Below are 27175 nucleotides of genomic sequence, written 5' to 3' on the forward strand. Positions count from 1 at the left end.
CCAACTTCTTTATTTCTGATTTGTAATTAATACTGTATTGAATTCTTTCTAGAGCTGAGAGATTTAACTTGATGCTGATGGAGAAATGAGTGAGTCCCCGACCCATCTATGGGTCGAAGCAGCAGGCACCTGAAGGCCGACATTAAAGCAAACACCTCAGTCTGCTTTGTTCCAGTGAACCATCAGAAGCGTATGCGTTAAGATATATGAGCAGAACAGTTCCCATTACTTTTCAAACATGCAGCAGGCTTCACTCATTTATGCAGACAGAACAACCAATTCTGAGCTGAAACAGAGTTGCCATCAATTCATTTAAATAAGTGTGAATGGGGCAGTTTGTTTGCCTGTTTAAAATCAAGTTGCATCTTCTTTGCTGTACTGCCCTGACACCAGTGATTCTTTGTGAGGAGGAAATGGGTAAGCGGAAGGACAGCCGCATCCTTTCCTGCTCCCCAACCCTTTATCAAAAAGACACCCTGGAGTGTTGGATGTGCAGCCAGCATGGTCCCTGCTGAGGTCAACACTGCCTCCTAGTGTTGCTAAGTAGTACTTTATTTTGCTTACAGTGAATAGTCCAGACAAAGCAAGAGAAGGACTGCATGTTACAAAACAACAGCTCCTGGGGCTGCTGGCAAAAATAGTAGCCCCTAGTCAAGTTCTTCCCTCTCCACTCTGTAATGTTTAATTTAATTTAGCCCATCTCCGGATGTCATCATGTCCTCTGTTTTCCTACCAATCTGCTTTACATCTCTTACTGGTGATGGAAAACAGATCCAGTATGTAATTTGTAAGAGAGAAGGGCTAGGTATGTGGAACTTGCCCCAGGGCTGGTGTTTTTGGCAGCATGTGTATGCTCTTGGGAAGTTGTAGTTCTGCACTGAATTTTTTTTAAATGCCATGGATTGCTTTCGATAGGAGACTGGAGCATGTGCTGAAATCTCTTTGATGGTATTAGTAGGAGTTAAAGTGCTGTACTTTGCCTGGCTTGTGCCTGGTGTCTTTTTCTCTCTTTTCAAGTGCTGAAAAATGCAGTGCTATTCTTCCCTTTGCCCTCATTGGTACATAAACCAGAGGGTGCATTTCTCTTGTGTAAAGCAAGTTCCCTTGTAGGAAAGAGAGTTTGCACAGTTAACTTACTGGATACAGAACACCAGTTCAATGACCCAAAAACCCCAGCCGCAATTTTATTTTTTAAAGCATGTTCTAGGGCAGAATTCAAGCAGGAACTGTGGGAATAAGGCAAGACCCAACTTCACTGGTGTTATACATGAGAGACTGATCTGAAAACATTGGAATTGGTTCCGTTTCATTTATTTTAAAAATATATTGCAAAATATGCCAGTACGGGAATTAACCAAAGCAACCTAATGCCTGGGACTTCTTCCCCTCTCCCACCTGTGAGTTGCAAGAAATTTGTCAACTGTGCAAAATGGGGTGGCAGAAAAGCAGCAATTGAAGGTCAGAACACAGATTAGTCTCCAGGTAGAAAAGAGAGAGCGCCTGCATGGATTTTGTACAGAGCAGCGATGGAAAATGCTGTTTAAAAAGAACGAGGCGCAAGTTAACTCTTACAGCCGCCTAAACAGAAAAAGTGGGCCATCTTTTCCCACAAAGACTCTGTGTGCTCCAGCTCCTGGCGAGTCCAATGGCTCACTGAGAAAAGCAAAGGCCGGCCTTTGGTGTCACGGGGGATTTGTGCAAACCAAGCCGTGCAAGAAATGCACTACTAGTTCAAGGAAAGGTGATGGTAGTGAGAGGCATAATCTCCAGCGTCTGTTCAAGGGAAGGGCGTTGCTCTTGGTAGTCAGCAGTGTGACCATTCCTATAGTGGCCATATTCAAACTTAATCCTCAGTTCACCAATTTTGGACTGGGGTAGAATATCTGGGATCCACTCAATGATGAAAGGTGTTGGTTCCTTCTGATCAGCAGATGTGTTGCCTGGTAGGAGGGAAACCAGAAAGAGGAGAGTAGCGCTTGGGAGCTTCTTTCCGCATTACACATGGAAAAAAACTAGTTTCTCTAATATGAGCTGGGGAACACAGAGGACTCATTTGAGGTGCAAATGGATGAGGTTATTCACCTACCAACTTTCAAGAAAGTTTTCAGCTCCAAAGGCCGGAGAACCGGCTGCTTCTCCAGGCGCCCGTAGGTCTCTGGTATGCTCTCCACCTCAACTTTAGGGCACGTAAAGGGCTCATAGGTGCCATCCTGGTTCTGGATAAAGCTGCGCGTTATTTCTAGAGGCATCTGGGAAGAGGAGTCAGGAATGGGAGATGAAAACATAGGCCTTCTGCACAAGCAAAGGAGAGTGCTTTAGAGGTATCCCCCCCGCCCCCGTGCAGCAGGCATTTCTATGCTCATGTTAAACCCAGAGCCTGATAATCACCCTGCAGAAACAGGACGCAATTGCTCTGGAAGATGAGATCATAAGTGAATTAATTCTAGAAAGTTTATGCTATCCCCTAGAATACAGTATGGAACTTTTGTGGCCAGCCTGTCCTGAGCCAACACCAATTCCACAAACCCAGGATGCCAAGAGCCATGCCTGGACCTCGTCCCCCCTTGCCCCAATGAACACCCTCCAACCTGTTCCTGTAACAGAGAAAAACTTAGACAGAGGGGCAAGTGGTTCTTACCTCAAGAGTGTCAAAGATTTGTTTGACTTGCAAGATATTTGTGATGTGCCATGTATATTTGGAAAAGGTACCCAGGGGTAAAGCATCTTTCCTGACAAAAGCTGGAAACAAATAAGCCTGTTAGGAAAGCCCACGCTCAAGGTGGCCAGGCTCCTCCTGTTGCCTGCGAACAGCTCATGTGTGTTGTTGTTTCCCAGACTGGCTGAGACTGATAGGAGATCACTGTATCTGACTAAGGTCTACTTAGAGTAGACCCACTGAAATTAATAAAACTGTTAGTCATATCTGTTAACTTCAATGGGTTTACTCTGAGTAGGACTAGCATTGTATACAACCTATGGAGACCAACAACATCTGGAGGGCACTCTGTTGGCTTCCCGTCATATGGCAATGAGAAAGGAGGCAAAATGCGATCTCGAGAATCTTGTGATCACCATGGCATAACATCAGCATCTGCTTTCTGAGGTCTCAGAGAGAGGCTTTGCACAGAGACCCTTCAGTTCTGGAGTGCGCAGTTACAGGGGAATTGGAACCTGGGCCCTCCCACTCTCCAGAACTAAGTTACTCCCTGAGAGTTGCCCTCCCTGTGCCTTGTATGGCTCAATCCAGCCTTTTCTGCTATGAGCCAGCCCTGATGTGCAAGCTCATATCCCAACCGGTATCCCACAGAAAAGATGTGCGGAAGACCGAGTACCTGTGGTCGAATTCGGCAGCCGCTTCTTGATGCTCCCAACAGAAATCCTCTGCTGGAGAGTGTCGAAGAAAGACTGGGGTATGTGAAATACCAGTGGCTCCGGTTTCCCTGAGTAAAAATAGGCACAAACAAAAAGTGGCTTAAACGGAAAAAGTGATATCCACATATTTAGACCTTTCATCCTCAACAACTACCGGGGCTCAAGTTGAACCACTAGAGCGACGCTAACCCTTCAGGTGACACATCTTGAAATGATCCACAAAGGTTACCACTTGAACACCAAAATGTACTACTATATTCAGTTGGGAACCAGGAGTGTCACCACAGATTCACTACGTCTGTGACTCCAGAAAGGGGGAGGGGAGCACCGGAGGCAACGGTGGCAGGAGTGGCGGCAGGTTCTTGATTGGCTCCAGACAATCAACCCTGCCTAGAACAGGCTTCTGCTGCTGCCAGTTGCTTAGAGGCCAACATGGGAACAGGAGATGTATGTGTGAATTAAACAGTGACAGGAGGGCTTCTCTGTCAGTTTCATGCTTGCATACATGATCTCTCTCTCTCCCTTTTCCCCTAAGAAATGAATCGTGGCCAGTGCAACCTGGCATACGTCATGCGAGCACCAACTGAGTGCTACTGGAGAAAGTCATTAAGCAGATAAAAGGCATGAGCCGAGGCCGTGTAGATGTTCCCATCCGCAGCCCTCTTATAGGGGCAAAGCTTTCAAGGAAGAAATGTGAGGCTGGCTTCCATGTCCAGCAGAGACTTACCATCAAACTGGTAATGCATGGCTTGATGGATGCGCTCAGTGACACTAGCCAACCACTCTTGGAAAGACAAGGTTACCTGTGATTCATCAAGCAGCTGACTGCAAGCTAAGAAAAAGAAAAGATTTTTAAAATAGTAATTCTAACCTTGGCAGAAACACTCACGGTCCTACATCCTATGGCCAAAAAAACACTGAATACGTCTTGGCACACAGAAATGGCCACTTACTATTGATTATTACTGTTATTTAACTTGCAAAGGGCCCATTATTATAACAGGCTGTGTGTGTATGTGTGTGTACATGTCTCTGGGCACAGGCATATCATACAGCCATGAGAGTGGCATGGATTTTTCATATTCCACAATGTTAAACTGAAAATACCCCCCATGCCATTCTGATGCTTCCCATAACCTTATTTCAAAACAAAACCTTACAAAACTTATAGTCCTGAACTCAGAAATGCTTGCTTAACAACCCTCTAATTTTCATGATGATACACAAAACAGTCAGAGAGAATAGAGAGCTCAAAGTGTAAAAAGAGAGAAAACCCTCAGAGCCCTTTTGGATTTTTTTTCTGTCAAGAGTTCTCATAATCTGTTAAAATTAATTAAAAATCACCCGTTTTCACAGAGTACCTGTAATCCTATTACTGACCTTGCCCCATACTCTGACCTTTATCTTCTGCAGTCTAAAAGTTAAAAAAATTCCTGGCCGATTTTTAATTAATTTAAGAAATTTTGCATTGAACTCAATGATAACGTCGGGCATGCTCAGTAAGAACCAACTGTCAGTGTTCTAAAAGCCAGACTCCCAGCTGCTGGGCTTGCCTATTCAGAGGGCCACACCCACACCAGACCTTTATTTCACATTAGACGGTCATGGCTTCCCCCAGAGAATCCTGGGAAATGTAGTTTGTGAAGGGTGCTTAGAGGAGACTCCTATTCCCCTGACAGAGCTCCAGTGGCCAGAGGGGTTTAACAGTCAGCGGCTCTGATTGAAGTTCCGTGAGGGGAACAGGGCGTCTCCTAGCAAATCTCAGCACCCTTCACTAACTACAGTTTCCCAGGATTCTTTGGGAGAAGCCATGACTGTCTAAAGAGAAATAAAGAAATAAAGGTCTGGTGTGGGACCAGGGACAGCTTTTGTTTAAGTTTAGGTGGGAGGCTACACATGCCTACTGTAGAATAAAAAGGTGGGGGAAACCCTGAAAAAGAATGAAACTGTTCACAATGTTTTCCTTTTGGAAAGGAAAGGGGCTTCCCCTCTGCCCAGTGCCCACCCACCCAATCTCCTCTCCCTCCCCTCCCTGCTCTCCTCCTCTCCCCTTCCCCTCCCCCAGGTCAGTTTCACCTATCCTAAGCATGATTGCACAGGAGTAAATCCCACTGAACTAAAAAAGCATGCAAATTATGAAACCTGCCCTCCCCTCCTATCCCCTCCCTCTTGCCCCTTCCCTCCCCCTTCCTTCACCCCTCCCTTCTCCTTCCAATCCCCTCCTTCCCTCTCGTCCTCCTTCCCCTCCACCAAATTCTTCCAAGGAACACAGGAAGTGGATTGGACTGTGAAAGACTAACCCAAATTGTGTTTGCATTTTTACAAACTTGTAGGGCAGTCCAATATCTCAGAGAGGAGGTCAGGTCTCCTGCTCCCCTGGTGCATTCACTATAGCTACCCAATTCCCCTGCTTTTTAAAGTTTGATAGAAATATCTGTGGGCTTAAACTGCAAGGTTTTTGCCTATTAGTGAACTGTACTCTCTGTGAAATCCTCGTCAGTGCTGCATAGACCACCCAGTCAGGCGTCAACAGCATTTTTTTTTCCCACTGCAGCAACAACAAGTTTTTGTTCTGCTGAGAAGGCTTCCAGAACAGCTTACAAATATCAATGAGAGAACAGTCCTTTTGTCATTCACAATCTAAGAGACACAACACCAAAAGGGAAAAGGACACAAAAGTAGGAGGGAATAGGAAACAAGCAAGCTTGGGCACTCATTTTGGGTAATGAATGCAATGTTCTCCTCAAGTTCAATGCTTCCAACTTTCCCATAGGAAAGAACGGCAGACGCTCACACTGGAGAAAATAGAGGCGTGTCCTCATGAACAGCATTGGAACAGGGCACTAAACCTGTTTCCTGCTCCTGTGACCCCAGCTTTCAAAAATCAAGGTTGCTCCTACCTGCAAAATCCGAATTCTCCATTTGCATAGACCTCTCCTGGGTTTTGTTCCTTTCTTGGGCACTGGCTGTTCTATATACACATCAGTGAAAAGTTGATCTGGTTCATGGAACAACTCTACTAACCTTGCCCGAACCTGGGTTCAAATCTCAGGTTAGCATGGGGTTTGCTGGGTGGCATGTCAGCACAGCCCCACTGTGTGGTTTGAAAGCTTAATGTCAAACCTGAGGCTACTGAGAAAACAAAGGAACTATAAAATGATAAAACACTTTGACCCTTCCAACATGATCACACTTTTCACTAAACTAATGGGGCTTACTTCTGAGCAAGCAAAGTTTGGTTCAAGATCCAAGAACCTGCCCCCATCAACTTTGTTTGCTTCTGAACAATAACTTCTGTGAGCTAACCATCTGCACAGTACTGTTCAGCAACCCACACCCAGCATGGGATGTGGGGCAGGATTCTGCATTCTGCATTAGCCCCTGGCTGTGACCTATGAAGGCAAATACAGCTCACCAACCATGAATGGAAGCCCTCAGGAAGGGAGGGCTTGATAAACTTCCTGCTATTGCTTCCTTCGTGGTTGAGAAGTGCCCTGCAGGACACAATGCAGGACAGCATGCCCAACTCTTGAGCTGCTTGGTGGGGCAAGTTGTGCGGGCCTGAGCTGGCTGTACCTGGTCTGGAGTGCTTAAGGCACTCCTAACTTGGAGAAGGGCCGTAGCTCAGTGACAGAGCATCTGCCTTGCATGCAGAAGGTCCCAGGTTCAATCCCCAGTAGCATCTCCAGGAAGGACTAGGAGAGAATCCTGCCAGAAACCCTGGAGAGCGGCTGCCAGTCAGTGTAGACAATGCTGACCTACATGGACCAAGGGTCTGACTCAATGGTCTATGACTCAGTATAAGGCAGCTTACTATATTCTTGCTCATGCACTATATTTCCATATAGCCATATCAGAAAGCACATGTATGAATGTCTTAAGATAGCCTTTCCCAACTAGTGGGCCACCAGATGTTGTTGGACCACAATTTCCATCTTTCCTGACCATTGGCAATGCTGGCTGAGGCTGATGGGAGTTGTGGTCCAACAACATCTGGTGGCCCACTAGTTGGGAAAGGCTGCCTTAAGACGCGCCCTTCTGTCAGAGGGAAGAGAAAAACTGGGGCTTGAAAAGAAGGGCCAAGAGAAAAGAGTGACTAGACCCACCCGCCCATCTATATACCCCGCTCAACTGGGAAAGTGCCCAGAGGGGGTCACAAGTCAAGGGAGCACAGTCCTTGTCCTCATGAATGACACAAACGTAAAAGGGATGGGGAAGATGAAAACAAGCAAGCACACAAAATTCCTTCCAGAGACCAGCTTTCACTTAAGCTGAGAGAACTATGGTCAGTGTTGATGTATTATTGTTGGTCACCCATTTAGACACTGAAAAACAAAAGGAACTTTAAAAAAAAAAAGTTTAAAAGTGGCAGACGGCAGGTTAAGGCAACTGGTCCTGTATGGAATCTCCTCCCAGTCTGTTTACATTTGGCAGCTTGTTGGGCTCACTGAAATAAAACTCACCTTGCCTTTTAACTGAAGCAACCGACGGCTTTTTCAGTCCACTTTTGCGCAGGTTGGTGTTGGCTAGATCTTGAGACAGGAGGGGGCTACTTCCTTGTGTGCCTCAAAATGAAAAGTTCAGACAGCTTTAGTATTAGTATAGGGGTAGCTGATCTGGTGTTCTCCAGATGTTGTTGGACTACAACTCCCATCAGACCTAGCTAATATGGCCAATGGTGTAGTCCACATCAGCTGGAGGGCATCATATTGCCTACCCCTGGAGTAGCACATTTTACTCAGATGCTTCTTACAGGTCTTTTCCAATTGTGGATGTATGTCTCCAGGCCTTACAGGACCAAATTCACATTTTAGTACTATTAAGAGTGTTTCTAGTGCCTATAATGATCTAAAAAGGCAAATTCTTGAGATGTTTATGTAACTAATTTGTATATGGAAATATTACCATGAAGTGACCTAATTCTTCCATGATTACTAATCATATTAGGAATATAATAACCCAACACCACTGCAGTGAAACTCACAGACTGAAAAACCATCAGGGCTTCATTTATGGGAACAAAAAACCATGGAAGAACAACAGGGAAAGCTCACGTCATGGAGACCAATATTTCCTTGTAAAAATAGAATATACAAATGCACTACCAACTTTAAAGTCTTGTCTAACCTGAAATTCTGCAGAGATCAAGACTCTTTCACTATAATACTAAAGGGAAATTTGTGTAAAAAAGCTACGAGACTTGTAGATGCAAATTCATCTGTAAAAAGGGTATCACAACAGCTATGGTGACTTCTTCAGGACTCTCAGTGACTGGGACTGGCAATGAATGAATAGACATTTTTGTAGTAAATGACAAATAAAATAAAAGATAATAAAATACATATATCTGGGAAGAAGGTGAAGGTTAGGGCAGGGAAGGAGATGCTCTGAACCTTTCCAGGCACCAAGTACATTTTAGAGTCAGTTTGAATCTCACTTCTTGATAAAAAGTGAATCTGGTTTAATTGACAAGTTGAATTCTGCAAGCAATTGAGAATACTCCTGTGATTTACAAAATAAATTCTGGTTACAAGCTTTGAGCTTTCATAGAGATCTGGCCCCAGAACGAGTGTCAACTCTTAACACAGGAGGGTAAATACGACTTGATGGGTACATTCATTCATTCATTCACTGGCGATCACTCATGGCCGAGTAAGATTGTCTTCCAAGATAAGGTGTTTAACAGTGGGTTGGTGACTGTGGAGAATTGGCCTCCAGAATTGGTGGGTACAACTGAAACTTGTTGGGATGACTCCCATGACTGGAATACAGCAACTGAAGGATCTAACTTGTTCAAAAAGAACAGAAGGAATAGAAAGGGAGGTGGAATCATGCTATATGTTAAAAATATATATCCCTGCACAGAAATACAGGAGGATGAGCTTGGTAGTTCCACTGAGAGCATTTGGATTAAAATAAATGGGGAAAGGAATAATAGGAACATGGTGGTTGGAGTTTACTACCGACCACCCAAACAAGGAGAAGAGGCTAAAACTTCTGAAAAGCAAATTGCCAATGTTTCAAGGAGGCATATGTAGTAGTAATGGGGGCCTTCAATTACCCTGATATCTGTTGGGAGACAAATTCTGCCAAACACGGCCTCTCCAAGAAATTCCTGACTTGTGTTGCTGATAATTTTTTCCTACCGAAAGTCGAGGAAGTAACCAGAGGATCAGTTATCCTTGACTTCATATTAAACAATAAAGATGACTTATGCTGCAACCCAATATATGTCTACCCAGAAGAAAGCTCCATTGGGTTCAAGTCCCAAGTAGGTGTTTATCAAATTACAGAAGTGCTCGATTCCTACTTTGGCTCAGTCTTCTCCCAAAAGAGGGTCTATGACCCTCCTGGGAAACATGAAGTAAAAGTTGAAGGGGCAGGATTGCAGCATGAGATTGACAGACAAATGGTCAAGGAATACCTCATTATTTTGAATGAATTCAAATCTGCAGGGCCCATGAACTGTATCCTAGAGTAATGAAGGAACTGGCTAAAGAACTCTCAGAACCACTTGCCTATTATTTTTGCAAAATCATGGAAGATGGGTGAAGTGCCGGATGACTGGAGGAGGGCTACTGTTTTCTGTATCTTCAAAAAATGGAAAAAGAAGGAACCTGGGAAGTACAGACCAGTCAGCCTGACATCAATCCCTGGGAGCAGATTATAAAGCAGTCAGACTGTATGCACCTTGAAAACAATGCTGTGATACTGGATTTATCAAGAATACATCCTATCAGACTAACCTTATCTCATTTTTGATTGGGTAACCTCTCTTGTAGACTTGGGGAATGCTATGGACATAATATATCTCAACTTCAGGATCTCTTCTCAATCATCCCAGAGTGCAGAACACAGAACAATGAGCTCAGGTTATAGGAAGCCAGATTTAAGCTGAACGTCAGGAACCACTTCCTAACTATTAGAATGATACGACAATGGAACCAATGACCTAGTGAGGTGGTGGGCTCTCCAACGCTGGAGGCATCCAAGAGGCAGCTGGACAGCCACCTGTCATGGATGCTTTAAGTTGGATTCCTGCACTGACCAGGGATTGAACTGGATGGCATAATAGACCCCTTCCAGGTCTACTATTCTATAAGCCTATGCTCAGTGCCAAACCCAGGATCTGGGAAGGTGTGTGTTCTCAGGATTAGCCCCCCCATATTTCTCTCACAATGGCCCAGTTTGCACATAACACCAAATCAAAGTATGGTTTAGCAAGAACAAGCAAGCATGCAGGTATCCAGAGAGAATCCTTCCCCAGTCCTCCTCCTGCTGTGCTACCCAGAGCTAACCCATGGTTTAGCTAAGCACTGCGTGTCAACCCAGGCTTGTAGTTTGTTTCATTCCAGACAAACCATGAGCTACAAGCCTTATTCTTGGTTTACCTCTTGTGGTTTGTGGGGAGTGAGATAAACCATGAGCCCAGGTCTGCAGAGAATGCTAAGTCAAGCCATGTCTTAGTGTGACAGCAGGAGGACTGGGGGAAGAGCGAAGGGGCTATGATTTCCTCTAAGGGCACCCACATGCTTGTTTGTTCTCGCTCAGCCATGGCTTGGCTTGGCGTTAGGTGTGAATGAGGCCCCTGCTTCAGGCAAAGTGAGAACGGCAGTGCTGGTGGAGCCTCAGCTGGTCTTGAAGCCTCTGGAAACGCCCACATTCTGGCCCCAGCAGTGCTGGTTTCGTCTGCACTAGGGCTTCCCGTAAGAGAGTCATCCTATCAACATGAAACAAACCCACTCATCATAAGAACAAGTCAAAATTAAAGACTCTCACCCAGGGCTTCATCTTTTTTCCTCCTTTTTGCTTTGGAGGCAGCAGCCTCTCCAGAGCTCAAAGCAGATTCAGGCTGGCAAACAAGCTGGGCTCCTGTCACTGGCTTCAGGCCTGGAGTTGGAGAAGAGGCTGAAGGTTTGATTCTTCAGAGTACTCTATGTTTCTCAGCGTGAACGATGAGGTTAATGCAAGTAGCTCCCTTCATTTCTAGCCTGCCTACAGGGGATTGCACCAGGGCCCAGTCCTCCCGAGCTATTCCAGTCCACCCACCACCCTGCACACAAGCATGAGGGGATTATCCTTGTCCCGCACCTGGCCTGAGCTGTCTGCTGACCACACCCTTCCAGCCTCACTCATGTTCTCTGCCCTTACCCACCACTGGCATCATAGCTGAGGAAATCAGCAAACTCCTGTGCCAAAGCATCGTCGCTGGCAAAGGCGCAGACGCAGGCAAAGAAGTGGGTGCACTTCTGGCTCATCTCTTCCTTGGCAGAGGTGGCCCTGCTGGCTTTCAAGGACTGGCAGGAGCAGAGGAAACGGGGCTCCACCCCATTCTTGTGGCCAGCCTTGTGGGCAAAGGAGATGTGGAGATAACCCAAGCTATGCTTCTGGCTAGCTTTGCATTTCACCACCAGAATGTTCTTGGTAACCCTTTGAACCAGAGGCCCCGTGGGCTCTGTGGCTAGCTGCCAGATGGTTTGCTTTGTTTCAGGGGAGGCCTGCATCGAGTTCAAGACAGAGCTTTTGAGGGTTAACGGGGTGGCCTCCATCTGGCAGTTCACTGCCAGCTTAATGTGCTGGCACTGGTTTTCTACCACCCCTTGCGTGGCTGCCTTCAAACAAGACGGCACATAGCAGCGCCCGGAGCTGAGTTGTGTGATGATAGTCCCGTCTACTGTCTGAATGGTGGTCTCTGAAACTCCCAGTTCCACAAAGCAACGGTAATCTGGCCCTCTGTCCCTCTGCCGCACTGAATAGACTTGCAGATCCGAGCCAGTGATGATTTTGACCGCATCGACGCCAGCCTGCTTCCGCGTGCCATAGCGGAAGACAGTTCCGCAAGTCTTGTTCTTGCAGCTCAGCCCACGGGTGCCGTTGTAAGTGCCACATCGGGGGCACTTCCTGATGCCTCTCAGGGTCGCTTTCCCCAAGTCTGATAAGAAAGCTGGAACTTTATTCCTTACAGGGTTTGATTCCATCCTTCATGGAGCCTAGATGATAGAAAGGCACAAATAAACAAACAGTTTAATCAGTTGGAATGCATTGCTCCAAGTGCATCCAAGCAAAGCTTCTCTTTAGCTGTTTTCAATGCCAAACTAAGACATGTTGTCAGAGGTGCTTGAATGCATATCCAGCTGCAAAGGAATCAGTTTTGATCAGGACTGCTGTGTGAAGGAAGTGGCCTTTAATTCCCTCCCCCTTCCAAGAGCTGCTAAGCTATGCAGGGGCAGAAGCACACAGGCTTAATAAATATCACATCAGAAGCATCACCGTCAAAAAAGCAAACTGAATTTCTGAATTCAGTTCAAAACACCCAAATCTACTGATTAGTTCACATAATCATTTTTCAGGCTAATGATCTGAGGGAAGAAGAATTGGATTAAGCAGAATTCTTCCAAGTTTTCACATTGTGTGCCGTATCATTAACCAGCAACAAAAAGTGTGTGTGTTTGGGGGGGAAGTATTTGTGCTATGCTAATCAAAGCCTCAGTTTGCCAGCTGCTAAAATAGGAGTAAGGGACTTTCCTCACAGGGCTGTGGAATGGATAGTAACCTACTGTAGGAATAGGGTAAAGAAACCTAAATAAATAAATAAATGTACAGCCGTAGCAGGCAATGTGGTACTCTCCAAATGCTGTGGGACTCCAACACCATCAGCCCTGGTCAGCACAGCCAATGGTCAAGAATAATGAGTGCTGTACTCCGGATGCTTCCTGGATGTACAGCAACAAACATACCAATCCCATCCCTGCATTCCCCGAAGTCCAAAGGAACATCATTAACCAGTGTTGCCAGTTCAGTTCGATGTACAGCTACCCATGTTGACCACAATATTATCTGTTAGACATCAGTTTCACATGACCTCAAAACCAGGATAGATGAGAAATGATGGGATCTAGTGATGCTATGAATCATTCTCAGGATTCTAGCAAGAACATGGACAATCAGCCCGGCAGTGTCATAATGAACCCTTTTCTAACACAGAACCTCTGCTATGATGTTCCAGTGAGGTCACAATGGAGAAAAGATATATGTGAAATGTGTACCTTGCCACAAATCCCTGGGTTCTCAGATTCTGGTCCAGAGGAATTCTGGGAAGTCATGAATGTTGGGAGTCACCATTGCTGCTACTTGAAGACAAACAGTTCTTTTTCTCTTGCCCTGGCTCTGTCAGCAGCAGTGGAGGAAAGAACTGCTCAGTTTTTGCCCAAGTCAATGCCTAGAAGACAAGCCAGGTGGGCCCTTTTCCTACAGTTCAGATGCATAATAGAATTTCCAGTGTATTTTTCATTCTAAGGGATGTCCTGCACTTCAGATTATACACTGACCTCTGAAATTATAAACCAATGCAGAATTTCTGATGCTATGAAAATAAACAACTCTTCAACTATTAGTGCATGTTGTGATATTGAAAGAGTCCAGTGTGAACTTGCACAGAAGATACATACAGTACAGTGTTCCAGTGCCCTTGAAATTCTAAGTGAAAAAGAGGACCAGGAAGCCTTCTGTCCACTAGGCAGAGAGGAATGCGATCTGTCTGGGAGATGATCGTAAGCCTTCCTTATGCGGTCAAATCTGACACAGTTAAAGGAAATGATTTAAGAGTTACCTGTTTTGTGTAAACAAAGGCAAGACTCAGCAGCTACCCATATAGAGAGACCACTTAAGAAAAATGCCTGAACCGACCAGTAACAAAGGTACAACAAAGAGCTGGTGTCTGAGAAAGGAGAACCCGTGGGTCACTGGAAAGGCCTTGATGTGATAACAACCGCATGAACAAGTGCAGCCAGCAACAGACTGGATGGAAGGGCAGCCTGCACCTCCGGCTGTGTGCTGGGTTTAGTGGCCTGCGAGTGTCCTGAGAGTTGTAGACTGCCTAAATGTGTCTGCTTGGCGAACAGCCATAGGTGTGTTCTGTGGAAATCAGTAAGATTAGAAAATGATGGCCTGTTCCTCTGAAAACAGGAAAAAGGAGGCGGTTTTTAAGCCTTGCTCCTCACTCAAATATTTCCCTCCTCCTTTGTACTGCATAACCCAAAGAACAGTATGACCAGGAACAGATTTTATTATCCAAAGTTTAATAATTTGTTCTTTGTGTAACTGCCACATTTCTTAATTTCATTTCTGAGTAAACTACAACTGATTAAAATTATTGGCACCAATCACTTGGAACATATTTTCTCTTGAAAATGAAAAAAAAGTGTCAAGAAAAAAAAATTACACAGAAGCACACCGACAGGTAGATGGTTGGTTCCATAGCAAGCATGTCCTGTTACTTATACATCACTATGCAGAAGTAAGTCCCACTAAATTTAAAGGGCAATCCCACTAGCAGTTATGCCGGGGCGGGGGAAACTGGATATGGCGGATCCCTGGCTGAGCCAGATGGGGCCTGGCTACGCTGGCCTATGCCGGCGGAAGGGGCCCCTCCTGGCTCAGCCAGCTGAACCCGGCTCAGCCAGACACCCACTGGAGAAGCCCAGCCCGGCAGAAGGGGAGCTGGTGGAAGCTGGCACAAGACTCAAAAAGGGGATGTTGCCAGGGGAGGGGGAGGTATGCCACATCCCAGCAGAAGGTACACTGGGGAAAAAGCCAGTCTAAGAAAACAAACACAATGGGAGTCAATGGAGAGAGCCCAATCCTCTCAGCCCCACCAGCACTTCTCCAAAAGAACCTGCTGGACCTAGCGGAACTCCTGGCCAATCATTCGGCAGCAGCAATGGGATTTATGCTGGGCACGCTCCAGCCTCGCCTCACTCCACTCACTGACACACACAGCTCGGCATGCTGCCGGTCGGGCCCCTGATGTTGGGACTTTGCACTCAGGAGAGGGGCCCAGTGCACCTGGGGAAAGGGCACTATGCACTCGGGGAACACACGCCACAAAAACATCAGGCGCTCTGAGCACGGCACCCACAGCTCCTCTGCAAGCAGAAACAAACACAGCCCGCATGCTAACATCCTTCTCCCAAGTTTCGCTTCCCAAGAGGTATCTAACAGAAGCGGCAGCGGCAGCTCAGCTCCGGAGAGCCAGCAGCATCAGCAAATACAGGCAAAGGAAAACAGCAGTGGAGCCCAGACACAAGTTCAGCCTGGGAAGGAGCCAACCCTAGGAGAGGCCCCACAACCCCCCTCCCCATCTCCAGCAGGAGGGCTGGATGCAGCCACAGACACTCCACCCACCCACCCACCCCCAGAGGCCACCCCAGCCCTCCCAACACCTCCAAAGTGCCCAGTGGCATCCTCATACTCAAACATGATACTGGGGAGGGGATGCAAATGCCCCCAGGTGCATACCCAGCCACGTAGCATGCTGGCCAGGAGCATGACTGCCCAGGGGGTGTGGCCCCATGGCCGCAGAGGTCAGGCGGCCAGGAAAGCCCATTGGATGTGGCCCCCCAACCATGAAGCCACACTGCCTCCCTCTAATTCTCTTGCAGGCATGCTGCTGGAACGGAGGCAGCAGCAGTAACACCTGCAACACCACTAGAGGATGCAGCCCAAGTGCGAACACCATGCCCGTATGGAAGCAGGGGAGGTCACCAGCCAGCCTCACAAACCCCGGGTGCTGTTTGCTTTGCAGGAGCAGTCTCTGTCTCTCCGGCCAAGCAGACTGCAGGCACCAGGACCCTCCGCCCCCAGCAGCAGCAGCCCTGGTAAGTCACAGGTATCCCTAGGGAGCCAACCCATAGGAAGTGGGGGGGAGTGCTGGCTGGTGCTGAGGCCAAGCGCAGCACACACCCCACCCAGAGCTCACCCCAGGTCCCTCCATAGCCCCAGGCTCATCGCCCACCCTGTACCCTGATGTTGTGTGTCCCCCCCCGCCCATCCACAGGCTGGAATACACCCAGAACAGCACCCACTGCGGAGGCTCCCCGTCCCAGTGGAATGGTGGCCTCCACAGTCACGGTGCACCATCCTGCCTCCCCACCTGACAGGAGTGTGTTTGTCCCAAGTGAAATAAAGTCCAACTGTTTTGCTGCTAACAGCTGCTGTGTTCATTACTGGGAGGACGCAGGGGCATTTCTGGGGCGGCTGCCCACTCCCTCAGGATTCCATCCCCAGACCACAACCCTCAAGAGTCCCTGATGATGATGCCACCTCTGCAGCAGGGGCTCCTGAGTATTGTTCTCGTCTCCCACCTCCAGAGCTCATCACACACACGCACACTCAGCGAGCAGCCAGTGGCAACTGGGGGCAGGGGGCCAACACCAAGGGTACCCCAAGGCAGAGCTTGGTGTGGGTTACAGAAGGGGAGAGGCAGGGAGGTCTCATGGGCAGAGGTAGCAGTCACACAGGTGTGTGTGTGAAGGATGGGTGAATGAGCCGCCAGGCCACCAAGGTCAGCCTGCAGAGCTGTTGGGGTGGGCCGTGGTGTGCAGGAAGCAACGAGCAGAGGCAGCAGTGCATGGCCCAAAGAACTCCCTGGAAATGCAGTCATGTACTGCTGCTCCAAATGGACCCTGGCCCGGGGGGGGGGGCTCTGCCTCATTCCCCTCCCAGGCCTCCTCCCCTCAGCTCAGAGGTGCCTGCATGCAAGGTTCCATGTCCAGGGGCAGCCTTTGTGACACGACCACGTTGTGCAGCATGGCACAATCCGGCACCATCTTGAGACACCTTTAGCGGGGTCCACATCACCCGTCCCTCATCAGGTGATGGACTTCAGCATCCCGAACACTCTTTCAATTGGCATGCACATGGAGCGGTGCACATGGTTGAAGAAGTAAGCAATCCAGCTGGGCAGATCTGCAGGATGTGGCATCATCAGAGAGAGCGGTCAGTGCCCAGGAACCCCCGCAGCACATGGCAACAGCCACCCTTGCTGAGGGGAAGGGAAGCAGCGTGGAGGCTTCCGACACTGGGGCATCACGCACACCTCCCGGACATCATGGCATTCATACAGGGCATCGCACACCAGCATCACAACGGAGTACTGTTGACGGCGGTTCCTGTGAATATGGGGGTTCTGTGCAGTGGCAAGGATTGGGACAAAAGTGACGTTGAGGCCCCCTGGACGGCAGGGAAGCCCGCCAGGGCGAAGCACCCATCCCTGAGGCACACATCCTCCTCCTGCACGTGGGCTACCGTGCCTTCCAGGAAGGCGAACAGGCACCTGCTGGTGGAGGACTGGGAGACGGGGTGGGCGCCCCAGATCATGTCCCACCGGAAGTCCCCACGGCTAGTTAGCACAGGCCAAGAAGGACCTCCTTGGGCACAGGGATGCACATGTGGGCATGGCGGCAGGCAGGTGTGCAACGAACATCACGCACAGCTCCGCAATGGCCTCCCTGTCTAGTTGGAAGAAATGCAGCGTTGCCAATCAGTCAGGGTGGTGGCCTGAGGCGTGCACGGAAGTTGTCCCACCCCCGCACCCTGCGATGCACCTGCACATGCCAGCAGGGTGGCCTGGTGGTCACACAGATGCAGCTGAGAGGCGGGGGCAACAGGTAGAGACGAGGGAAGCGGGGCGTGTCCCTGGCAGCAGCCAGCCCTGCGGAGGGAACTGCACTGTCAGAGGCAAGGGCCCAGGGCTCGACAGCCCACCACTGACCCCTCAGCCAGGCGAGACACAACCTGGTGGTGAGCGTGGACGTCGGGGGCCATTCCCAGACTTCTCCCTCAGCCTCCCCTCCATCCCACTCTGCGGTGGCCATGCCTGCCAGCAAAGACATACAACGGGGAAGACAAACCCATCTTCTAAGGGGACCCATCACGCAGCGAGGCTGTCGGACAGCAGGCTGCCACATTCCTTGCACACCCTTATCACCGCTGGCTTTCCGCTTTCCTCTAGGGCCCTGCCTGTGGGAGTCAGAGGATGGAGGACAAGCAGGATCTGGGGGAAGAAGGTTGGTGTGGGGAAAGTTGGGGACGGACACTGGGGCAGGCTGTCAGTGGTCGTCTGGCTCCTGTCACAGCTCCACCACGCTACGTCTGATGCCAGGGAACAACCTTCTGGCCGCAGTGCCACATCAGATGAGCGCAGGAGGCGTACCAGCCGCTAGCAGCAGATGCAGCGCCGGTGCTCTGCACCTGGTGTAGGGCCCCCGCTGAGGAGCGCCGGTGCAATTGGTTCATCTCAGCCACAGCCAAGATAACCCACACGCCGGCATCCAGCCGTAAGCACTGGAACGGCTCCTTTGCTAGAATCCACCAATGTGACAGAGCGTCCCCACAGAGGCCCCCCCACCTGTAGCACCCACTAAGGACATGGGACCTCCAACAGTGGCTGCCAGAGGGCTCTGCCCCTGCAACTGGAGCTGAGCCCAGGCCGTGAGTGACCCATGGCAGCAGGTGCCCAGGGAGTCCAACTCAGGCCTGTTGGTGCTTGCGGTGGGCGAGGCCGCACTCCGGGAACACATCTCCCTGGTCTGCTGTGCTTGGTGTGGTGATAGTCCTGTCCCCGTCCCCCTCCCCATGCAGGCTCCTTGGTGCTTCACAGTCTCAGAATGAGCTCCCGCAGGCCCTACATCTCCACATCTAGGCCCACGGCCTGAGCCTGGAGGAGCACCCTTGGCAGCGGATCATTATTATCATGCATTTGCATAGCGCCATCAAATGCACATGGCACGGTACATAAAACGACAAAAACCAGTCCCTGCCAAAAAAGCTTGCAATCTAAAATCGAATGAGGACAAGAGAGGAAGGGAGGGGGAACAAACAGAGGACAAAGCAAGGGCTGCAAACACACATTCTCTAAGTATACAAATTATATAAAATAAAAAAACTAAGCTGAAATTCCAAAAGCTTTGGGGAAAAAGGAAGTTTTTTGGATAAAACTTAAAAACCAAAATTACAGATCCCGACCCCCCCCCCCGTGCCACATCTGTACCTGAAGGCTTCTCCCCCAGCAACTCCCTCGTTGCGGGCAGCACCAGCGCAGCTGAAGGATGAGCTGCTGGAGCTGGCGCTGCTCCCTGTGCAGGCTGGCCCCACAGCCAAGTCCCTGCCCCCTTGCAGGCCAAGCTGCCCATCTTGCCCTTGCACCACCTCTTCCCCGCCGTCACCTCCTCCCTCCCCAAGCCCTGCAGCTTGCCCTCCTGGTGGTGCCACCTGAGTCTCCCCATGCAGTGCCCAGGAGGAGTTGGTGCTGGTGGCGACCCCCCTGATGGCACAGGCAGCCGTGACACCAAGGAGAGGAATGGCCATGCTGATGGCAATGATGTGCAGCCTGGCCCAAGCAACAGGAACAGGGGGCCCCTCCCCGAGGATGCTGGTGAGGACGTGGAAGGGCAGGGGAAGGATGGCAACTTTGATGATGGTGCCAGGGATGGGCCTGATGGCGGGGAGCCCGACCTGGACAAGAGAGAGGGGAGATCCCCTGCCCCGCGCAGCCCCTTCCTCAGACGGTGGCCGCCCTGTGGGCGTGCAAGGAGGCTGGGCACCTCTGGCAGGATGCTGCCACCATTTTGGCGCATACAGTGTGTACCATCCTCAGTGTCATTAGGGAAGTGGCAACACAGGTGTGGGTGATAGCGACTTGCATGCAGGGCGGCCAGGGCACGGGGGCTGGTGGTGCTGCCACTGCCTGGGGCCAGTCGGAGGTCCTCCGGCAGAGCATCCTGGAGGTGGGACTGCCACAGTGGCGGCAGACGTTGTTGTGATGACCCCCCCCATCCTCAGTGTCCTGCTGCAGGCAGTGTGAGGTGATGGGGCTGGCTGTCTCTGTGGCAGCAGCGTGTGCATGATGGGCGGCTGCATGGGCATGCAGCCAATGCTGGGGAGGGGGTGGAGCTGTGGGGTTCCCATCCCTGGGGCTGCCCCCATCTCAGACACCCATGTCTGTTCTGGTGTTTGGAATGGGCAACCTGTGCTGTTTCCCTGCCTGGCTGCTATGCACACTCAGGCTGCGGGTGCCTTGTGTGTGTGTCACTCAGTAAACTGACTTTCCAGACTTTCCTGTGTGTAGGGCCTGTTTTTTGAGTCATGGGTGCCTGTGTGGGTGCTGGCAGTCTCCACCTGTCCGTTTACCTGGCCGTGCTGTGTTGCGCTGCCTGTGCGTGCCTGATTGGCCAAGCGGCTGGTGGCGTGCATGGTGTGTGCATGTGTGGTGTGGCATTCTGCTTGGCTATGAGGGTGAGTGTTGCTGTGGACACTGCATACGCACACTGCCTCCATGGGGGGGGGGTGTTTGCACGCCATTGCTGGAGCTCCTGCTCCCCGTGGGCTGTACAGTATCTGTGCTCGGCACCTGCAAGCCGCCTGAGAACTCTCCCCTGTGCTCCCCCACGGACAGCTGCTGCTCCCATGGCAACGGCAGCCACGCTGGCAGTCTGTATCCCCCTGTGGTTCTCCCAGCGGTGCACCCTCTGCCTGTCTCCTCGCAATGTATCCCATCGCATTTTCTAAAGCTTCCGTCCAAAGTAGGGCTTTTGGGACAGCACCCTTTTGCTTTCTGGGTTCTTTGCCCGGCTCTGCTGCCCGAGCTGCTCATTCCAGGGCCCCCCAAATGGCAATGGGATGAGGGGGGGCCTTTCTTCTGCCAGCACTGCTTATGTTGCCTTCCCCCAGGTTGGATTTCTCGGCACATCTCACCTAACGCGTGGAGGAAGAGAGTCATCTTCTACACAACTCCCTGGAAGTAAGCCCCTTTGAATGAAATGGGATTTTTATCCACGCGTTCTTTCTAAGGGAACCAGAGCAACAAAGGACAAAAAAATAAAATTTAAAAAGTAAAAATATGGCATGATGGATCCCCAGAAAGTCTTTTTGCTAACCTAAAGTCCCTTTTTCACTAAAGAAAAGAAAAGCGGATCAAAGCAGGAGTCAATAATAGAAATGGAGCATAAAAATTCATTGCCAACTAAATCGTCAATGCTGGGACTCCCTCTCTCCCCCTCCCACTCCCTGCGGCTCATCTAGTTCCATCCCTCTTCACATTTTGTAGGTTTGCAAGGACCTTTTCTTTAGACCACCCTTTGGTTTAGAGTTTTTTATGCGCCTGGAATGATCTGGCTCTACTGTTTTACTTTGTGTCTGTTTTTTCTGTTATTGTTTTGGGTAAATTTAGGATTTAAAAAAAAAAGTATTTAAACCATTTTTATTGCACTCAACTGATGAAAGGCTCCCAGAGCCAGTAAATAAGGCAGTCCCTGCCCTCAGGTTCGTAATCGAAAAGTCACAACATAAAAGGAAAAGGGATTCTTCTCTGACATTTTAATTACTGATGTTGGGGTATTTTAATGTTTTTGGTTTTGGCAGTTCTCTAATTTGGGGAGGGGACAATTGCCAAAAAGCACCTTAGACATTTTAAAAATATAGGAAACATTACACAAGACTGTCACACATTTTGAACCTCTAAGGCTGCAATCCTACTGCAGACTAAGCATGATTAAACTCAGTGGCATTTACTTCCAAGTAGACTTGTATAGGATTCCTCCGTAAGAGCATGATCCTAACCCCTTCAGTGCTGATGGCTTGGCAGGGTAGGACTGCAAGGAGCGCTGCCAAAAGAAAGCAGCAGCAAGGGAAAGGGGGTGGGATGGACTGGCTGGATCCAAAGCCACTTTGACTCCCTAAAGGGGTCTGATGCCCAGGCCACGCCAGTCTGGCACGGTAGCACTGAAAAATGATAAGACACCCCCTCCCCGACCTGGCTAATATGAGCCAGCAGGGTTTGGAATGTGGCTGTCGATTTGCCACCTCAACACCACCCCAATCCCCCATTAGGATTGCTCTGTCTGGTCCTACCCTCTGCCCAAAATCAAGAATATCCATTCCCCACCCCACCCCCTGCCATGGTTCCAATAATCATCCTAGTTCATGGACCATTCCACAGTCCACCAAGAGGTTGGGTCAAGTTGGAGCTAAAAGACTGAAAGGTTTATTTATTTTTTATCCCACCCTTCCTCCAAGGACCCAAAAGTGGCACAGAGAGCTCACTTCCCACCTGTTTTATTCTCAGAACTATCCTACATGGTAGGCTAGATTGAAATAGTAATTGGCCAAGGCTGACACAGTAACATTGCCTTCTCCAACCTGGTGATCTGCAGATGTTTTGGTCTACAACTGCCATCAGCCCTAGCCAACACAGCCATATGATGTTGGGAATGATGGGAGTTATAGTCCAAGATATCTGTAAGCAACTAAGTTAGGATTCCTAAACAGTGGCCCACTGACAGGCCTGGAGCCAGCAAGCAGCCAGGCCAGGCACGGGCTGAGGACCCCTGCAGCCCAGAAGGGCTCCTCCTAAATCTATAGGTTGGGGCGAGAAGGGTTGTGGGGCATGATTGGTAGCCCGGGGTTGATGCCCCTGTTGCCATCTTGGGTGATGACAGATGTGTACATGCAGCACAATAGCGTGCTGACATGGCAACGTGCAGGCCCCTCCTAAATCTATAGGCTGGAGGGCTGGGGAGGGTGGAGCTTCTGCTGTGTGATCCACACCATCATTGAGTCGTGGGGCATGATTTGTGGCCAGAGATTGACACCCCGGCCATCATCATGGGTGATGACAGGCAGGAGTGCACACACAGTGCACTCGTGTGCTGACGTGGCAGCACAAGAGACAGGGTGGCCAGACCTATTTTAGCCCATGCAGGCTGCATTGGGAAGGTGTTGGGGGGGCATCAACGACCTGGTGCCCAAGGACCCACTCTTGCCTGATGCCAGCCCTGCCCACTGACCACCAGTGGCCCACAAGCTTCATTCAGGTAATCTGCAGCATGTCTGCAGATTTGTGGTTGAAGACAGGAAATGGCACATTCACTGCATTAAATGTTCATACTGAATTGTATTTTAATTCCTTCTTTTATTTCTTTTACTGTATTTTATTGTATCACAGTTCAAATTCTATGGAACATAAGACGCAAAATATAAGAACTAGACAAGCAATTAAAATACAACTAAAACCAATACCGCATCTAACACAGTTGCAACAGGCAGAAAAATTGTTAAGTGCTTCACCAAGACCCTCAGTCACGTTCAAGTGGCCCATGGGGAAAAAAGTTGAGGAACTGCTGCTCTAACCAACTACCTAAAACTGGTTCCAATTTATTATTTCCATAGGTTCAAATCAATCCACATATTCTGTAGTGAAACTGCAAACCCCAGTAACATTGCCAAATCAACACAGCAAAACAGAGAGCACTAAATCAGGTATTTTGGAGTTTCTGTCTCATGAATGGCACCTGCTTATGACTATAATAATGCCACTAACTTCGTTTGTCCTGCCTGGTTCTTTTTCTGTGCCCTGAAAACAACAGCGTGACCTGCAGAAGTGAAGCGAGCAAAACTTTCTGCCATTATTTTTTTTTGCGGGACAAGTCAAGTAAAAAGAAAGCTGAAAAACAAAGTCCAGAAGGTCACATCACTCGAAAATGCTTGGAAGTTGTTTAAAAACACTATATTAGAAGCTCAACTGAAGCGCATACCGCAGAACAGAAAAGGTACCACCAGGGCCAAGAAGATGCCACCATGGTTAACAAGCAAAGTCAAGGAAGCTCTTAGAGGCAAAAAGTCTTCCTTCAGAAAATGGAAGTCTTGTCCGAATGAAAAAAATAAAAAGGAACACAAACTCTGGCAAAAGAAATGCAAGAAGACAATAAGGGATGCTAAAAAAGAATTTGAGGAGCACATTGCTAAGAACATAAAAACCAACAACAAAAAAATCTATAAATACATTCAAAGCAGAAGACCATCTAAGGAGGCGATTGGACCCTTGGATGATAAGAGAATCAAAGGTGTACTAAACAACGATAAGGAGACTGCAGAGAAGCTAAATGAATTTTTTGCATCTGTCTTCACAGTGGAAGATACAGGGCAGATCCCTGAAGCTGAACTAACATTTGCAGGAAAGGATTCTGAGGAACTGAGATAAATAGTGGTAACGAGAGAGGAAGTTCTACGCTTAATAGACAATATAAAAACTGACAAATCACCGGGTCCAGATGGCATCCACCCGAGAGTTCTCAAAGAACTCAAATGTGAAATTGCTGATCTGCTAACTAAAATATGTAACTTGTGCCTGAGGACTGGAAAGTGGCAAATGTAACGCCAATCTTCAAAAAGGGATCCAGAGGGGATCCCGGAAATTACAGGCCAGTTAGCTTAACTTCTGTCCCTGGAAAACTGGTAGAAAGTATTATTAAAGCTAGATTAACTAAGCACATAGAAGAACAAGCCTTGCTGAAGCAGAGCCAGCATTGCTTCTGCAAGGGAAAGTCCTGTCTCAGTAACCTATTAGAATTCTTTGAGAGTGTCAACAAGCATATAGATAGAGGTGATCCAGTGGACATAGTGTACTTAGACTTTCAAAAAGCGTTTGACAAGGTACCTCACCAAAGACTTCTGAGGAAGCTTAGCAGTCATGGAATAAGAGGAGAGGTCCTCTTGTGGATAAGGAATTGGTTAAGAAGCAGAAAGCAGAAAGTAGGAATAAATGGACAGTTCTCCCAATGGAGGGCTGTAGAAAGTGGAGTCCCTCAAGGATCGGTATTGGGACCTGTACTTTTCAACTTGTTCATTAATGACCTAGAGTTAGGAGTGAGCAGTGAAGTGGCCAAGTTTGCTGGCGACACTAAATTGTTCAGGGTTGTTAAAACAAAAAGGGATTGCGAAGAGCTCCAAAAAGACCTCTCCAAACTGAGTGAATGGGCGGAAAAATGGCAAATGCAATTCAATACAAACAAGTGTAAAATTATGCATATTGGAGCAAAAAATCTGAATTTCACATATACGCTCATGGGGTCTGAACTGGCGGTGACCGACCAGGAGAGAGACCTCAGGGTTGTAGTAGACAGCACGATGAAAATGTTGACCCAGTGTGCGGCAGCTGTGAAAAAGGCAAATTCCATGCTAGCGATAATTAGGAAAGGTATTGAAAATAAAACAGCCGATATCATAATGCCGTTGTATAAATCTATGGTGCGGCCGCATTTGGAATACTGTGTACAGTTCTGGTTGCCTCATCTCAAAAAGGATATTATAGAGTTGGAAAAGGTTCAGAAGAGGGCAACCAGAATGATCAAGGGGATGGAGCGACTCCCTTACGAGGAAAGGTTGCAGCATTTGGGGCTTTTTAGTTTAGAGAAAAGGCGGGTCAGAGGAGACATGATAGAAGTGTATAAAATTATGCATGGCATTGAGAAAGTGGATAGAGAAAAGTTCTTCTCCCTCTCTCATAATACTAGAACTCGTGGACATTCAAAGAAGCTGAATGTTGGAAGATTCAGGACAGACAAAAGGAAGTACTTCTTTACTCAGCACATAGTTAAACTATGGAATTTGCTCTAACAAGACGCCGTAATGGCCACCAGCTTGGATGGCTTTAAAAGAAGATTAGACAAATTCATGGAGGACAGGGCTATCAATGGCTACTAGCCATGATGGCTGTGATCTGCCACCCTACTCAGAGGCAGCATGCTTCTGAAAACCAGTTGCCGGAAGCCTCAGGAGGGGAGAGTGGATCCTGCTTGCCGGCTTCCCCCAGGCACCTGGTTGGCCACTGTGAGAACAGGATGCTGGACTAGATGGGCCACTGGCCTGATCCAGCATGCTCTTCTTATGTTCTTATGACCTGCAGTTGTTATGGGCAGAAGAACAGGGCCAGTTAAAAAAGGAAAAAGGGGGTGGACTTCTGCTAGGTTTTTTACACTTCCAGAATTTTGTCCTGTTTGGAAGCTAAAGGAGACAAAACCAGAAAAATACTCGGTGAGCTAGGCTTGCTGTCAAAAGCCCTCCTGTGCTTTGGTGCATTTGGTAGGCAGCGGCTGCATTAGCAAATCAGTGTGGGCATGCCACCTGCCAGGCAGTGCAGCTTCTGTGTGGCCGCTGCAACCCAACGTGAAAAAGGCACTCACCTGGACAGCGCCCAGACAGGTAGCCAAGGAAGCATTCCGTTCACAAAAGAAAGGCACTTTGCACACGCTCAGGAGAACATTGGCCATGTCCCCTTCTCAAAGAAAGACTTCTTTCTTGGGGTGGTTGTTGGAGGTAGAGGCGGTGGAAAGGCCCTGCACGTGCCCGGAGGCACCCAACCTTCTTAGGCACCGGGATATTTGGTTGGCAGAACAGTGGGCCCTCTGTGGGGCATCCCTCCTGCCCCCTCGGGCCTTTGACGTTCTGCGGGGAGAGCAGCTGCACCTGAGCCGCCCCACAAGTCGCCTTCTGCAACCGCACATGGCACCTTCAGCATGGCGTCACAACCAACAGCAGCCGCTGACGTAAGACGATGACATCACAAGCCAGCAACCGCCGCGCCCCCTCCCTGTTGCCACAGCAACCCCGGGCGGGGTCGGAGAGGCCCAGGCGGTAGGACCTCTGCCTGCCCGACGTCATTTCCTGCTGCTCTTACAGCAGCACCGGGTCTCGGGCAGGACCCCTCCCCGTCCCACCAAGTCTGACGCCCCGCCGCGTCGCCTTTACCTGGCGGCCTCGTCAGCCTTGGGTCCCAGCCCGGCGGCCGGCGAGGGGAGTCGGCGGGCGGCCTCCGCTATGGCTCCTTACAAACGGCTTCCGAATCCCGTCTGTAACGGTGGCTCCTATTGGACCAGCGGGATCACGGGGCGGAGGTGGCGGCTCGCAAAGCACGATGGGAAGCGGAGTCCCATTGCCTCGGCGCGGCGGGCGAAACGCAGAGGTGGCACGTGCTTCTCTTGCAGAAGCGAGTCCGGCCTCCAAAGTAGCGGCGGGACGTTCACGAAAGCTGCTCTGTACTTCCGTCGGGCTACACGTGCATTTTTGGGGAAAGAGTTGGCTTTAGCCGCCTATGGCAGCTGCTAGTATTATAAATAAATAATAAATAGTGCACTGAGCCTCCAGCAGAACTGCCCGTCAGGCAAGCGAAGGATGCAGCCGAGCCGCGGCG

General features: G+C 49.2%; 1 protein-coding gene across 2 annotated transcripts; it reads right to left on the reverse strand.

The window, feature by feature from the left end:
• Positions 1 to 11: 11 nt before the first annotated feature.
• On the reverse strand, positions 12 to 27000 carry C12H2orf42 (chromosome 12 C2orf42 homolog). Of its 2 annotated transcripts, none has more exons than XM_061592754.1 (9): positions 26734 to 27000; positions 11528 to 12362; positions 11152 to 11262; positions 7836 to 7937; positions 4100 to 4204; positions 3333 to 3440; positions 2639 to 2739; positions 2087 to 2249; positions 12 to 1940 (listed from the first exon to the last, which is right to left on the reverse strand). In XM_061592754.1, the coding sequence occupies exons 2-9, from the start codon at positions 12348 to 12350 to the stop codon at positions 1732 to 1734; spliced, it is 1722 nt and encodes a 573-aa protein (XP_061448738.1). In that variant the 5' UTR covers positions 12351 to 12362; positions 26734 to 27000; the 3' UTR covers positions 12 to 1731. The 2 variants fall into 2 exon arrangements, with proteins under 2 accessions (XP_061448738.1, XP_061448737.1); XM_061592753.1 differs by lacking the exon at positions 26734 to 27000 and adding an exon at positions 26169 to 26723.
• Between the last annotated feature and the right edge of the window lie 175 nt (positions 27001 to 27175).

Source organism: Rhineura floridana, chromosome 12 (genome assembly GCF_030035675.1).
Source record: "Rhineura floridana isolate rRhiFlo1 chromosome 12, rRhiFlo1.hap2, whole genome shotgun sequence".
Lineage (NCBI taxonomy): Eukaryota > Metazoa > Chordata > Lepidosauria > Squamata > Rhineuridae > Rhineura > Rhineura floridana.